Here is a 16934-nt window from a genome sequence, read left to right as displayed (position 1 = left end):
ACTACATTTGCCACTGTTGTCTTCATTAACCCCAATTCATAAGCACTTAGTTTTTTGCAAAATGTTCCCTGTTGGTTTGACTACTCAAATGTACTGGAAATCCAAAAGGATTTGGAGACTCTGCCATCTGATCAACGGAGGCAACAAAAGCAATCACTTTTACAGTTTCTAGTTTTGGTTTCTAAGTTCATGTCCCTCCCTTCTGAAAATCAGAGAACGTGTCACCACCAGCATCTCAGAGGCTGGAAAGCAGATGGCAAGTAAGACTGTGTACTCAAGAAAGCTAGACATGGGCCAGTGAGATGGCACGGCAGGTAAAAGGTGCTTGCTGCCAAGCCTGACCATCTGAGTTCAATCCCTGGAACCCAGATGGTGGAAGGAGAGAACCAACTCCCACAAGCTGTCCTCTGACCTCCACACGTCTTGACATGTGTGCACCCACCCACATACCACCCCCACCCCACCCCCAAAAGAAGGCTAGACTTGAGCCTGGCAGTGTAGAAAGTTGAGGGCTCAGTTTGTCCAAAGAACTCTCAATGGGCTCAGAAAATGAGACCAGGTACCTCTAGAAGTGAAGGGGAAAGACTAAAGCAAAAAGTAGATAGAGGAGCAGCCCAGAGCTTTCCTGACACTAAGTCTGTGGGCAACTGTTTACTTCCCACCAGTCTGGACATATATTTCTGAGAAGGTTAACAGGCATCAAGCACATTTGAGGGCTGGGCTTCCAGATTCCAAAGGAGAGATCCAGTGAATGTTCTGAGTGGTGTCTTAAGCCTTCTTCCCAGTGTGCTTCCAGAATGCAGGCAGCTAAAACTGTGCTCTCTAGTGAGACACAGGAAGAAACTTCCCTGGGGTAGGGCATGAGAAGAGTTCAAGATACTGACCTTTGGAGCCACCCAGTGATCACTCAGACTCACCGCTGTGATACGAAGGGTACTTGGGCTCTAGCACAGAGCTTTCAATGTCATGTTTCAGTCTTCTAGTCTTTTGCTGTGTTTGCTGTTGTTTTCTGCAGTATAGGGATTGAACCCAGGGCCTTATGTGTACTAAGCAACCACTCTACCACTGGGCAATGTCCCCAGCCCTTGGTTTCCTAGTCTTAAAGATCATCAGGAGAAACCAAACAGCACAAACGGGCTATTCACAAAGAGGAAACTTAAAGGTCAAAGCATTACTAATGCCAACTGAGAAGAAAAAATAGTTTCTACAAATCATGATTTTTTTAATCATGAAAACCAAGGTGGAGAGACATAATAGAAAGACTGAGAAGTACTGCTCCCTGTGATGGTAGGCTAGTTTATATCAGCCTAACTCTCCAGCCAATCAACTCTAGACAAAACATAAAAAACAACTGTTTGGAGGTACTGGAGAGACTGTGACCCTAGAGCAAAGTGAGCCTACGTGAGGGCCACTCTTAATTATCGGCTTTCCTGTGAGTACTTCAGTGCAGTGCAAGAATCCTGCTTGGGCAGAAAGTTGTGGTCTAATTGGGCAGAGGCATCAGGAGGTGAGAGTTTAAGGCCTCACAGCAAGAAACTGAGAGAGGAGTCCTTGAAAAAGAAGGACATTCACAGGGAAAGTCCTCAGGTGTTTCTATAGCCTCTCCGCCAATCATGGGCTCATTTCTGAGGGCTGTCTCTCTGGGTCTCCTTCCTTTTCAAGTACAGAGGGAGTAACAAGGAGGCTAGTGGGAAACACTGTGGAGAGGGTTCAAGGATCTGAGCAAAACTTCTGGCAGTCTCCCCAAGCTGGGAATGCAGAATTTGGAGCTTAGGTTCAGCCAACTTACAGGGGGCAGGGTAAACAACTTGATCTTGCCATTGGAATTCCATAACACTAACAACAAATTTGAAGTCCATCTCAGTAAATCTCTAAACCAAGCTTCCAGAGAATCAAAGTTGATTTGAGCTGGGGAGATGGTTCAGTGGTTAAAGTTCTCACTGTGCAGGCATGAAGACTGAAATTTGGATCCCCAGAACCCATCAAAAATGTGTGGGTGTGGTGGCCTACTTCAATTTCTGCCTTGGAGGGGGAGATGGAGATCCCCAGAGCAAGCTGGCCATTATCGGCAAGCTCTAGGTTTTATTTATCCTGTCTCAATGAATGAGGTGGAAGAGTGATCAAGAATGATTCCATCTACCTCAGGCCTCCACATGTACACCTGTGCCCATACATGTACAAATACACACACACACACACATACACACACCCCCCCCCACACACATATACACAGACACACACACACACACACACAGACACACACACACACAAAATGGAACAAGGAAAAAGAATCCAAGTGACCTTCCAATTTAACTACTTGCTAGAATGAAACTCAACACTCTGCAGAGGAAAACAGAAGCCAGAGTCTCTATAGCTTGTCATTTACAGTGACTGATATTCATTTATAAAGTTAGAGACGAGAAGCAGGAAAAAGGGAATCCATATCAAGAGGAAAAAGTCATCAGAAGAAGATAAATGGATGATTTAGCTGTTAGGAACAGATATAAGATCAAAATTATTTACCATAATGTTAAGGCTACAGGAGGGCTAGGCATGACGGTGCATACCCAACACTCAGGAGCCAGAGGCAGGTGGATTGAACTCTGTGAGTTCAAGGCCAGCCTGGTCTACATAGGGAGTTCCAGGCCAGCTGGGGCTACAGGGAGACCCTGTCTCAAAATGACTTAAAAAAAAAAAAAAGAAAAGACAGTTCTAATGGATGACAATACAGTGTTTTAAAAATATATTCTATTTATTATTATTTTAAGTGTATATGAGTGTATTGCATACATGTGTGTAAGTGCTCCTGTGTCACGCAATACTAGAGGAGGTGAGAAGAGGGTGTCAGATCCCCTGGAACTGGAGTTATGGACAGTTGTTGGCCTCCATATGGGTGCTGGGAACCAAACCCAGGTCCTCTGTTCCAGAGCAGAGGACAGTGCTCTTAACTCTGAGCCATCTCTCCAGCCCCCAAGTTTTATTTTTTTTAATACACAGGTTTGTACTACATAAGCAGATTTGGCCTTGAACTTGACATATGCCTAGACTTGTCCTCAACTCATGATCCTCCTGTCTCAGACTCCAAATACTGGGATTATAGACACGTGACACAATGCCTGGTCCAATATGGAATATGTCAGAAACATAAAAGGATGAAACAGAAATCCTAAAACTGAAAATAACAAATTTGAAGTCAATAATTTACCAGATGAAATTAAATGCAGACTTGACACTGCAAAAGAATTGATGAGCTTAAAGATACAACTCTAAAACTTATTCAGACCACAGAGTATATACATTATCCATTCACATAGAATTCTAGAAAATATAAATAAATCTATGGTTAACTCCCCTCCCCCAATAACAGTAGTTGTCTAGGGATGTGGTAGAAGAAACAGGAAGGGACAAGAAAGTGTCATAAATGGGTGTGATGGGGAGATGGAGAATAAGTTTTATTATCTTTATTATTGTGATGGTTTCCTAGAGTATGCATGTCAAAACTTAGAAAATTGCACATTTTAAATATTTGTAGTTATTGCCAGGTATGGCAATGCATACCTTTAATTCTAGCCTTCAGGAGGCAGAAGCCGGCAGATCTCTGTGAGTTTGAGGCTGGCCTGATTTACACAGCAAGTTTCAGGCCAGCTGGAGCTACAGGGAGACTTTGTCTCAAAAACAAAACAAAAAAAGACCTAATTACTGAGTGACAGCCATATCTTAATAAAGCTGTTCTTTTAAAAGCAACAACAGGGGAGCTTTAAAGGCAAAGTAAAGGACTGGAGAGATGGCTCAGTGGTTAAGAGCACTGGCTGCTCTTGCAAAGGAGCTAGGTTTGATTCCCAGCACCCACATGGTGGTTAATCACCACCTGCAATTCCAGTTCCAGGGAATATGTCACCTTCTTCTGACTCCTCGGGCATTGCATGACACGGTACACTTACATGCATGCAGGCAATATAATCATACACATAAAATAAAAATAATAAAATATTTTTAAAAGGCAAAGTAAAACCCCAAAATGTTGGTTTAACCCAGAGTGTTAGGAAAGCATGGTTAGAGAAAGAGATAGAAAGAAGAAAAGGAGAATTTAAGCTTTTCTGAATTCTTTAGAAAAATGTACAACCTCATTAAGCTACATGGCTGCTGACCAGTCAAGAAGCAACTGACCCAGGGGTGGGAGATTCCAAGCAGTAAACAGTCACCATCTCATTAACACACTAGTAACCCCTGTCTTTAGATTTAAGGTGAACTGGCCTTTTGAGGGGTGATCCCTTGGCCAAGTTACTGACCTGGCAAAACCAGAATGCTAGGTCTCCACTGAGGCCCTTAAGAGGGTTTTCTTGATATTGCAACAATACATAGTCACACTCACTTAAGGAGACTTTTCTCATTAATCATTGATGAAAAGTTCATGATATTAATAAAAAAAACTTTAAGTATTCTGGAAAAAAAAAACATTCATGGGGGCTGGAGAGATGGCTTAGCTGTTAAAGCACTGGCTGCTCTTGCAGAGGACAGAGGTTTGGTTCCCAGCACCCACATGGCAGCTAACAACTGTCCATAACTCCAGTTCCAGGGTATCTGATGCCCTCTTCTGACTTCCAAGGGAATTGCATGACACAGGTGCACTTACATGCATGCAGGCAATACACTCATACACATAAAACAAAATAGTAATAAGTTTAAAAAATATTCATGCATAAAATAAAAAAGTACTAAAATGACAATAGAATATACTTTATGGGTTTTCAAATTGTGACAGAATAACACACACTGGCTTTGGAGATGTTGTTTAAATCATTCCACTTCAAATTTAATAAAACACACACAAAAAATCTCATTTAAAAAGCATATGGTTGTGGGGCTGGAGAGATGGCTCAGTGGTTAAGCATACTGACTAGCCAGGTGTGGGGGCGCATCTCTTTAATCTCAGCACTTCGGAGGCAGAAACAGGTGATTTCTGTGCATTCAAGGCCAGCCTGGCCTATACAGTGAGTTCCAGGACAGCTGGGACTACAGGGAGACCCTGCCTCAAAAAAAAAAAAGAATACTGGCTGCTCTTTCAGAGGACCCAGGTTCAGTTCCCAGCACCCACATGGCATCTGTAACTTCAATTCCAGGGGATCTGATGCCATGTTCTGACCTCCATGGGCATTGTATGACATGGGCACACTTATATATATACAGGCAAACACTCATACATATACAATAAAAATAAATAATTTTCTTGTAAAGCATAAGCTCGTGATCCTAGTAGTCAGGAAGCTGAGGCAGAAGAATGGAGTCTGAGGCCAACCTGGTCTACATAGTGAGATTAGTTTCTAGTACCGAAAACAAAAACAAACAAAAATCTAAAACTGGGCTAGTGTAGTCCCATGGTAGTGTTTGTCCAGCATGTGTGAGGCCCTGGGTTTCATTCCCAACAGTGCAAAAACAACACAAAGGCAATTTTTTTTAAACTTTTTTATTACATTTTATTATTTGTGTGTGTGTGTGTGTGTGTGTGTGTGTATGTGTGTGTGTGTGTGTGTGTGTGTGTGTAGGCACATGCATACCACAGTGCACGTGTAGAGGGTCAGAGGACACTTGCAGGAGTTGGTTCTCTCCTTCCAGCATGTGATCCTTGAACTCAGGTCGTCAGGCTTGGTGGCTGGTGCCTTTACCTGCTGAGCCATCGCTCCGGCCCTAAAGACAATTTTTTAAAAAGGGATAAAAAAGAAAGAAAAGTGATGTGGCCATACTGAGATCAGAAGTAGATTTCTAGATAAGAAGTATTAACAGTGATAAAAGGATTACTTCATAGTGATAAACAGTTAGAAAGACACCCAAATCATATATGCAAATACATATACACATACAGTAACAGAATTTCAAAACAGAACAAAAACTGACACCCTAATAGGAGAAAATGACAATATGATTGGAAAATGAAGCCAAGAAACTTTCCTAGAAAGTAGAGTCAAGAGACACAGGTGAACCAGGACGCTGAGTCAGGACTGCCTAAAGTTCAAGGCCAACCCAGACTATCTAGTGAGTACCAGGTCAGCCAGGAATACATAGTGAGACCCTGTCTCCAAAAACAGGAACAGAGATAGAAAAATGGAGAGAAAGGAGAAGATGGTGAGAGGGCTTATGAGAAGGGCCAGAATCCAAAGGTTTCATCTGTTCCAGCCACTTCCATCCAATAAATCACCTACTGGTTTGTGCTCAGTTCCACATCATTTTTATTCATTATGTATAAACATTTTTATTTTATTCATTATTTTTATTCATTTTTCATTATTCATTATATATAAATAATTTTTATTCATTATATGTAAACAGTTGCTGATAAAAACAAATATTTGGTTGAGAGAAGAAACTGAATAAATTCTAACTCAGATGTTGTCTGAACTTAAAGAGTGCTCAGTCACTTGGAAGAAGAAACAAAGAAAATAACAATGGTCAAGGTTAAGAAGCTTAAGATGAGCCCATGGGGGTGTCCAAATCAAGAAGACTATGATAAATCTTCCATCTCCACTGTCCCCCTGGGGGAGGGGGCCCTCTAGGCTCTGAAGATTCAGAATGTGTGAGGGTTAGTGTTAACTGTCAACTTGACAGAATCTAGAATCACCTGGGATACCAGGGGCCTCTGGACATGCCTATGGGGGATTACCTTGATTATATTAATAGAGGCAAGAAGACTTGCTCCCTGTGGGAGGCACCATTTCCTGGCTGGGATCTTAGACTGTATAAATGGAGCAAGGGAGCTGAGCAGATGCAGGCTTAGTCCGCTCTTCTTCCTGATTCTAGATGTCAACGAACAGCTGCTTCGAGTTCCTGCTGCTCTGACTTCCTCACTAGGATGGACTGCACAATGGAACTGTAAATCAAAACAAACCTTTTCTCCCTTAAGCTACTTTTGCCAGGTATTTTATCATAGCAACAGGAAAAGAAACAGAAATGTTCCCCATTTTCCTTACTGGAACTCAGGAACTCATAAAGTGCCTAAATACATTGATTTCTGGGACTGGTCTTTATTTACCTTGGCATCAAGATCCAATATTGATATCCTGATGGGTTCTTTCATATATTGGTACCCAGTCTTTGACAGCTGAGTCAGCGTCTTCTTGGTAAACCTTGCCAGAATCTAATTCCTCTCCTTTCTCTGTCTTTTTTTTTTTTTTTTTTTTTTTTTTTTTTTGTTTTTTTTGAGACAGGGTCTCCCTGTAGTTTGTTATTTAGCCCGGGCGGGCCTTAACCTCACAGAGCCCCCCCTGCCTCTGTCTCCTGAGTGCTGGGATTAAAGGCATGTGCCACCACGCCCGGCTTCTCTGTCTTCTTTTTTAAAAAATTATTTTCTTTATTATTTTATGTGTATGAGAGTATTGCTTGCATGTAAGTGTACCCATTGTGCAAAGCCTGGGGAGGTCAGAAGAGGGCATCTGATCTCCTGGAATTGGAGTTATGGACGGTTGTTGGCTGCCAGATGGGTGCTGGGAACTGAACCTTGGTCCTTTGCAAGAGCAGCCAGTGCTCTTAGCCACTGAGCCATCTCTTCAGCCCCTTCTTCTGTCTTCTTTACTTTCCCAAACATGTAGGCTTCCTTCACACTTTAGACTTGGCTCTGTAGTCAGAGGTTCACTTTCCTTTAGGAAGGTCACCCTCTACATGTCACTGAGATGGGAAAACACAGGGACAGGCTAGCCCAGCACTCAGGAGGCAGAGGCAGGTAGATCTCTGTGAGTTCAAGGCCAGCTTGGTCTACATAGCGAGTTTCAGGCCAGCTGGGACTATAGGGAGACCCTGTCTCAAAAAGACCAAAAGAAAAAAAAAAAAAGAAAGAAGGAAGGAAAGGAAAGGAAAAAAGAATTCCAGCAGGAACCTGGAAGTAGGAGCTGAAGCACAGGCCATGGAGGAACGCTGCTTACTGACTTGTTCCCCTGGCTGGTGCTCAACCTGCTTTCTTACACAATACAGGACTACCTGCCCATGGGGGCACCACCCACAGTGGGCTAGGTCCTTCCACATCACTCAACAATCAAGAAAATGCCCCACCGACATGGCACAGGCCAGTCCAATGGAGGCAATTCCCCAAATGAGGCTCCTCTACCCAAGTGTGTCAAGTTGAGAACTAAAGCTGTCTAGCACAGGTGCTCACAGCTAAAGATCATAGAAACTACCATGGACTTCTGTCACTCTTTTAGAAATTCCACAATGCTGAGGACCCCAAGCTAGACCTCTCAGGAACACATCAATATCTCCCCCAGAGACAATACAGGTATTCTGTGGGAGAAACTGTTGTCATATCAGCAAATTCGAGTTCAGGGATGGCCAATTTGGATCCTTCCAGAATATTCTAAAACACTAGGCTGCTAACTAATCATACCTAATTCACTTGGGTCTATCTTCCTTTCTTGTACAATCCCTAGACCTGTGGCTTCATGGACTGAGAAACATCCACTGCCTTCAGACAAGGCTTCAGTAGCTCTCAAACCTTTTCCATATACTAGGTACCCTGCTGCACTGCTTCACACTCAGCAAACCCTGAGGATATGTCATTCTTTATACCTTTTGTGTATGTACAGTGCTGGAGCTGGAAGCCAGGGGTGTGTGTGTGGTAGGCAAACACTCTGCCACTGTGCTGCATCACAGAAGGCCCTAAAATTTTTTTTTTTTTTTTTTTTTTTTTTTGAGGCATGGTCTCATGTAGCCCAGTCTGGTCTCTAAATTACCATGTAGTCAAGGGTAAAATCCTGATCCTCCTGCCTCCACCTACCATTACTGAGAGTACAGGCATACACCATGCCCAGATTGTGTGGTGCTGGGGCTTAAACCCAGGGCCTCATGCACACTAGGTAGGCACTCTACCAACTGAGCAACATCTCCAGCCCAAAATAATGATTTTTTTTTGTAAAAATACAGAGTTTAACAAATATATTAATCCAGGTTATGACACTATCTGAAACAAGGAGACCAGAGATGAGTCTAGAGACACTTGATATTCTTCCATAAATAATATTTAGAGCATTCAAAAATCAAAATGAAAAAACTGAAAAACTGAAAAAAGAGAACTGTGGTCTTTTGAAATGGCATGAAATTGTTGACAGAAGGCAGCCTGGGCCCAAGCGTGCCTGGGAGTGCCATCAGCTGTCCCTGGCAGTCTATTTTTATTGGAATTTGTGAAGGCAGCAGATGCATTCTCAGAGCTCGCTCACTGGTACAATGGCTCTCGCCACCACCCATTTACAAGGATTGGGATGCCAACAGTTGGAATTGTTGAATCACTGATTTCAGAAACAAGTCATTGAAAGGACACTCTTCACACCCCAGATCATAATATTGTACTTACAGAGGCATCTGCAGTAGATAACCTCTTCATGGGAGAGTTAGAGAAAGGATATTACTCAATGCAGAAGATAAAGAAGAAAAAAAAATCTACAGTGTAACTCACATGCCTCAGAGGAAATAAGCCAGAGAAGAGTGGATTAAAAAGGGGGATATTACACAATTCATCACTTTTCCTGGCCCAGATGCCCTGGCTCAACCCCACTTTTCTTTGGAGCCTGTTGTGTTGGTTTGAGACAACAGTCATACCATCCTAGACAGCGCTTAAGGGCACCTCCAGCTATGTCAGTCCACAGGCAGGCAGGCACTCATAATGGTGGACAAGAAGAGCCATGTATTAACCAAGGCCCAAGCAGCTGATACAGATGAGAGGCAACAGCGTCTTCCCAGGGGGTCAGGAGAGGCAGAGGTTTCTTCAGCCCATCTGCTCTCTCCTCTCTGAATTTCTTACAGATTTAGCCTTCACTGTGAAAAATATTCTGCTGTATCAAGATCATGATGTTCTATCTCTCCACTATGGGTTTACAGTTATATAAGCCTACAAGAAACTAAGTGAACCCTCTCTATAAACCCAATGAGTACGTTCAATGCTCTTCAGAATTACATAATCAAGGGCAATTTCTCTTTATAGATACTCCCTAATGTGCACAGGAACATACCTATTTACCTTCAAGAAAATACATGAGTATTTTTGGGTTTTTTTTTTTTTTGAAATGGAGTCTTAGGTTTCACAGTGTTGCCCAGGCTGGCCTTAAACGCATGGGCTTAAGTGATCCTCCTGGCTCAGCCACTAAGTAGGATCAGCTTAAGTGATCCTTCTGCCTCAGTAGCTGGGATTATAAGTAAATGCCACTGTGACTAACCCCATGTGTCATTTCTGGAGAACACTTTTAGGTAAGAAATAAAGAGAGCTGGACTGGGGGTGTAGCTCAGTGGTAGAGCATTTGCTTAACATGTGCAATGCCCAGAGTTCAATCCTCAGTACTGAAAAAAAAAAGAAACAGGATGTGTCATGGCTGTTGTACTCAAGAACTCACAGCTGCTGTGGTTACCCTTTGGTACCCTCCCATAGCCCCCCACTGGAGTTCATACATTCTGTCATTTGTGTTAAGGCCTATTATGTAAAGTTAGTGTCCAGAGCTGTCACTCAGTGCAAGTTCATTCACCGGGGTTTAGTCAGCTTATTTAGAATTATTTTTATGTGTATGAGTATACTGCCTGCTTGTATGTAAGTGCACCTGTGTCATGCAATGTCCAAAGAGGTTTTGGATCCCCTGGAAGTAGACTTACAGAGGGTTGTTAGCTACCATGTGGGTGCTGGGAATCAAGCCCAGGTCCTCTGCAAGTGCTCTTAACTGCTGAATCATCTCTCTAGTCCCATTTATTTGCTTTTTTGTTTGTTTGAGAAAGGGTTTCTCACTGGCCTAGAACTTACCAAGTAGGCTAGGCTGGCTTCCCCAACACTGGGATTATAGGCATGTCTGACTTTTTGATTATTGTTGTTTTTGTTTTTGTTTTTTTGAGACAGTGTCTCCCCGCACCCCAGCTGACCTCGAACTTATTTTGTAGACAAGACTGGCCTTGATCTCACAGAGATCTACCTGCTTCTCCCTCACAAATACTGGGTTAAAGGTATGTGCCACCAGGCCTGGCTTTATTTATTTATTTATTTATTTATTTTTAAGATTATTTATTTATTTATGTATATGAGTATTTTGCCTGCATTTATGTAAGTGCACCATGTGCATTGTCCATGGATGATAGAAGAGGGTGTTGGAGCCCCTGGAACTGGAGTTATGGATGGTTGTTAGCTGCTATATGGGTGCTGGGAACTGAACCTAGGTCCTCTGTAAGAGCAGTCAGTGCTTTTAACCATTGAGCCATCTCTCTAGCCCCCTGGCTTGAAAAAACAAAACAAAACAAAAACATGGATTCTGGAGATCAAACTCAGGTCCTCATATTTGCAAGGCAAGCATTTCTACCCACTGAGCTACAGCCCTGGCCCTAGAGACATAATCTGAACACTTAAGGAACACCTACTATGCATCAGAAACTATGCTGGGAAAGAGTATGATTTGATCTAAACACATTTCACTTTTAGGAGATTCTGTGCATTTTCTCCTTTCTTTTTTCACCTTCTCCTAACAAAAAAAGGAATGTTATGGGGGCTGAACAGGCCTCAAATACACTGCAGGGTCCTTATTCACATGGAAGAAAATACAAGATCGGGAATTCGAGTTCCATCGCAGCTACTTACTAGCAATGTTACTTTGAGCGACCCCTTAACCTCTCTGAGCTGTTGGTTTTTTCACTACTAAGATGCAAGTTTAACACCTACTTCATAAAGCGTTGTGAAGATGAAATGACATAAAGTCCACAAAAAATTTTAATCATGAGAATAGCTCTGTAAGGCAAATGCAATCTGTACTTTACAGATTTACAGAGGAAAAAACAGATGCAAAGAAGGCAGCAAAGTGAGTCACCCAAGGCTTCATGGAAGTAATCAGAGAAGCCTGAGATTAAGTCCAGCTGACTGCACTCAACCACCTGCCTCCACTGCCCTTGGCACAGATGCATCCATCTTCCCTGCTGCCCCTCTTTTGGAGTCTCAAACACAGAGATCTTCCCTTAATGGTCCTATCCTTGATGACCACAGCACAGTCACTTGGCATCAGCAGAGTAGGTCCAACGTGGCAGGCTCTGTTTGCCAGCAATGCAAAGTATCTGCCTGTCAGCACAGGGCACAGGGCTAGCCCTATAGCCTGAAGGGAAAGACAGAAGCAGTCACACACTAAGACAGTTGTAGGTGTGTGACTTTGAAATCAACTCTATCATTCCTGCATCTTGCACCGAAGCTTCATCTCCACCCTCAGACTTAGTTCCACAAGGTGGACACACTCTGTGCATGGCCCAGTGCTATAGTGTTAGCCTAACAGAACACATAGCATACTTACTCTGCCCATATCAGATTTGTTAAGGAGCCTTCAACAGGGCCAGATAAATGATAGTGACTTTCAGGAAGGCACTGAGAAATCAGTTTGGGGGGAAGAGGGACTGGCAATATAGCTCAGTTGATACAGCGCTTGCTTAGCATGCACAAAGTCCTGGGTTCAATCCCCAGCACTGCATATAACAGGCATGGTGGCACGTGCCTGTAATCCAAGCACTTGGGAGGTAGAGGCAGGAAGATCTAAAGTTGAAGGTTATCTTTGGCTCCTAGAGATAGTTTAAGGCAGGTCTGGGATATATGAAACTGTCTCAAAAGAATAAAAAGAATCTTTTTTTAAATACCTGGAAAAATCCTTTCTGCTAACAAACATTAAGAGACTAATTTCCACCATCAAGAATCTGAAATGCGCCCTTCCCTGCTCTCTGCCTCCGGTCCACCATGAGGTGAACAATGCTGCCACAGTGCTCCTGCTGCCAGGATGCCCCACCTCACCACAGGTCAAGTGACAGACTTTGAGCCCAATGAAATTGTGAGCTGAATAAATCTTTTTTCCTTAAAAGAAAAAGAAAAAATGCAAGGATGGAAGATCAGTGAAAGAAAGAGGGCAACAGGAAACTGTGAAGCAGAAATTTCTGTAGAAGCATGGTCTGCTGCCAGCCAAATTAGTTCCATCTATCAACATCCTGTGTGGCGTGCTCATCTATTGGACATGCTAATTAAGTAGCAGTGCTAATTGATTTCATTATTGTATCACACAGGGCAAGGCTTTCCCATGAGTCTGTATCTATTTTGGTATTTAATGGTATTAACTACCCCATGACAACTTCCTACACTGGCCAGACATTTTCCAGTACTTTGAGTTCATACTGGAAACTCAAGTTAGTCAGGATCCTATAGCCTGAGAGAGTAAGAGGCAGGCCCATTATCCCAGGAACACAGGCATTTTCTAAACATGATTCTGTACCAACCTGGCCTCTCAGCTCCACACCCACCCATCTTATCACTCCCTGGGGATAGATACCTGGGGCTAGGTCTCTAAAAGCATGTTTCTTCTGCCACCTGGCTCCCAGAAGGGGCTGGTAGAGAACCACAAGACTTCTATTCCTGTCCACCACAACCGGGAAGTTGTAGCAGTTGCTCCAGCCCCAACTCCAGCCCCATCACACCTCCCGAGAGCACAGTGCTCTCTCCTCAGGGGTTGAGTTCCAGATTCTCTGAGTCTTCCTTGAGCTTCTAAGTTGGGATAAGCCCATTTGTGCCCTTTCAACCCAAAGACATGGCTGTCTCTTTTACCACCATGGTCAATGAATCTATGTCCTCCAACTGCTGTTATATTGATTTCTTACATTAAATTAGCTGTTAAAATAGCTTACATAGTTTCTACTTTGCTTATACTGCTTTGTTTTTTTTTTTTAACTTTTAAAAAAAAAGGTTTTAAATTAAAAAAAAATTATGTGTATATGTGACTGTCTGTATGTGGGTATGTACATGTGAGTGCAGTGCCCATAGAGATCAGAAGAGGGTGTCAGATCCCCTGGAGCTAGATTTGCAGGCCATAGTGAGACAACAGACATAGGTGCTGGGAACAAACTTGGACCCTCTGCAAGAACTGTGCACACTCTTAACCACTAAGCCATCTCTCCAGCCCCGGCTTTGTTTTGTTTTCAGACAGTGACTGGCTTTGTAACCTAAAACGTATAATCCTCCCACCTCTGTCTCCTGAGTGCTGGGGTTATAAACAGGCACCACCATGCACTCTACTTTGCTGTAGTGGTTAACAGAGCGGATCCTGAAATTAGTTGTACTGGAGTTGGAATCCCAGCCCATTTATGCAGTCATACCTGGTAACTTTGGAAATTGTAATCCATCCCTTTAGGTCCATTTTTCTCAGAAATTTTCCTTGATATAATTAATGTATATTGCACACATAAGTGACAGGCACTGGGCTAGACAGAGAGATACAATGGCATGCAAAACAAATTCCCTGACCTTCTAGATCTCCTTATGAGTTAAAGGAGAGAACACAGTTAAGGAGTTAGCATGCTAGATAAGATACATGTCGTCAGCTTCCTTTCCATCCTGTGACGGCAGCACAAAAACACATGAGTCTTCCTGAAAGAAGCATTCTGATATGTCTTTGAAGAATGAGGCAGGTGTCTTTCCCCAATAAGCTGAAGGCCTCAGTTAATAAACCCCGGGAAATCACTGTGTGCCATGTTCACGCCTCCTCCTCAGAGGATAGAAGCAATGGCCTTGCAGCAGCATTCGTTCAGAGAAAAATGGGATGAAAAGTTCAGAGAGGGAATACCACAAGATGAACGTCCAAGGAGACGATGAAAGGACAAGCAAAGCTGTAACACAAGCTGGACCTGGGCTCCAGAGTGGTCGTAGTGGGGAGTGTAGGGAGATTCCCTAAAGCTGTGATTCCAACATCAGTCACAAGTCTTTTTACCCAAAGAAGGAGAGCTGGGCATAAATCTTGGTGGTGCTTGCCCAGTGCTGTGGTTTGAATATGAAATGTCCTCCACAAGTTAGGGTGTTTGAAACTTGATCCCCAGATAGTGGTGCTATTGGGGAGGTTGTGGAATCTTTAGCACATGGAGCTCTCTGGAGGAAATGGGTCACTGGGGGGAGGCCTTGAGATTTTATAGCCTGGACCCAGTTTCTGTTCACTCTTTGTTTCCTCTTGATGCAAAATGACCAGTGGTCACCCACTCCTGCCACCATGCTTTCCCTGCCCAGAACTACAGCCCTTCAAACTATGGAACAAAAGAATTTTGTGTGTAGGTGTGTATGGGTGGATATGGTATATATATATGTTTGTTTGGGTATGTGCAAATGTCCACGCAGGTGTGTGTGGAGGCTGGAAGTTGACATTGGATTTTTCCTATCACTTTCCACCTAATTTTTTTTTTTTTGAGACAGGGTCTCTCATTGAACCTGGAGCTCTTTGATTCAGCAAGACTGATTAGTCAATGAGCTTCAGGAATCTGCTTGTCTCCACAACCCCAACTATCACCCCCAGGCTAGGATTATAGGCACAAGACACAATACCTGGCCTTTAGGTGGGTGCTAGGATCCAAACTCAGGTTCTCATACTTGTGTGGAAGGTACTTAAGTTGTTTCTTGTTAGATATTTTATTACAACAATGAGAAAAGTAACTAACATGCCTAGCAAACATGGAGCCCTGGGTTCCATCCCCAGCAATGCATAAAATTGGGCATGGTGGTGCATCTTCAACTTACATAGCGAGTTTGAGACCAGCCTGGGCTACATGAGATCAAAAAAAAAAAAAAAAAGGAAGAAAAAATAAAGCACAACCTACTTTATCCTTTTTGTAGCAGGACTGTGCTGTGTACCAAGATAAGCAAAGAAGTGGTAAGATGGGAAAGAAGAGTCGAGATTCGATTAAGTCTAAACCCAAAGGCTCTCAGCTGTGGACAAGAAAAAACTAGAAAGAACTGCAGTTTCCACATTTTGACACACTCTTTCCTTGGTCTTCTATTGTCTAGATATCAGACATATGGAGGATGGGGCGGCCATTATTCTCACCTACTATGACAGTGTTTGTGTAAAACTGCTATGTGGTCAAATCCTTGAAAGCCACATTTAAAACACACTGAGACCTTCTAAATGCAAACTAAACTCTTCACCCTCAGTATTTTACTCATTTTGACATGATTATGGCCATCAAAAGTCACACTGAAGGAAGACAGCCATGGGAAATGATTGTTAGAAGGCCTCTTCCATACCCTTGCTCTAGGGCCTTGTTATAAGTAATTTACTGTCACTGAAGAATGCAAAGTTCATAAGGCATGAAAAGCCTGGAGAGAGCTTTATTCATAAATAAGTGCCAACTCTTAAACAATAATGACAGCTTCAAATTCCAGAACAATTGAAATGAACAATATACACTGCCTGGGTGATTTATTACAGCGGTGTTTAGAATCCAAATGATGAGATAATTCAATTCCACCTGAAGAGTCATTACATGGCCAAGCCTAAGAGAAGCCCTTTGGGTAAGAGGCAGTATTTCTCAGGTCGTCCATTTCAAAGAAATTCTTTCTGTATTTAGGATATCACCCGGGCGATTCCTTTCATGATTTGTAGCACTCTCAGGCAATTAAAAAATTTGATAAGGTGAAAGAAGTCGGGGACAAACGCCAAATTCAAAATGATTCATAGATTACCAAAGCCCCAGAGAGCATAATGTCTCAGACATACAGCAAAACAATCCCTTCTGCTCAGGAAAATTTAAAATGAGCAGCTAGCAGGCATCATAGCAAGAAGACTACTCCCCAGCTGATGCAATGGCTAAACACAGGTATTCTCTCCAAAGGAGGCTCCTAACAGATGTGCACAAAAGCTATCTCCTGAGGAAATGGAGCAATCACCCTTGGCATAGTGTCACTGGCCTGTGGCAGTCTTCTCCCTTAATCACCTTACTAGCTCTCACATTCACATCAATCATGGCGTAGAATCTGTTTTGAATTTTTTGGGAACAGGGTCTCATGTATCCCAGGCTGAAACTGGTCTTTAACTCTTGGTCCTCCTGCCTCTACCTCTGGAGGGCTGGAGTTACAGACATGAGACACCATGACAAGCTTTGGTCCAGATTCTTGAGCCTGGCTGAGGACACATTCAGGCAGGTAAGGG

General features: G+C 43.0%; 1 protein-coding gene across 1 annotated transcript in view; it reads right to left on the bottom strand.

The window, feature by feature from the left end:
- Positions 1-5488: 5488 nt before the first annotated feature.
- Positions 5489-16934, bottom strand: part of Mta3 (metastasis associated 1 family member 3) — a 156657-nt gene continuing 145211 nt past the window's right edge. The window contains exon 18 of the mRNA XM_029564838.1: positions 5489-5685. Coding sequence (XP_029420698.1) covers positions 5660-5685 — 26 coding nt within the window. The 3' untranslated portion in view covers positions 5489-5659. The remainder of the gene's footprint in view (positions 5686-16934) is intronic.

This window comes from Nannospalax galili, unplaced genomic scaffold (genome assembly GCF_000622305.1).
Source record: "Nannospalax galili isolate Female #2095 unplaced genomic scaffold, S.galili_v1.0 scaffold257, whole genome shotgun sequence".
Classification (NCBI taxonomy): Eukaryota; Metazoa; Chordata; class Mammalia; order Rodentia; family Spalacidae; genus Nannospalax; species Nannospalax galili.
The sequence above is the reverse complement of the archived record's forward strand: the minus strand, read 5'-3'. Positions and strand labels throughout refer to the sequence as shown.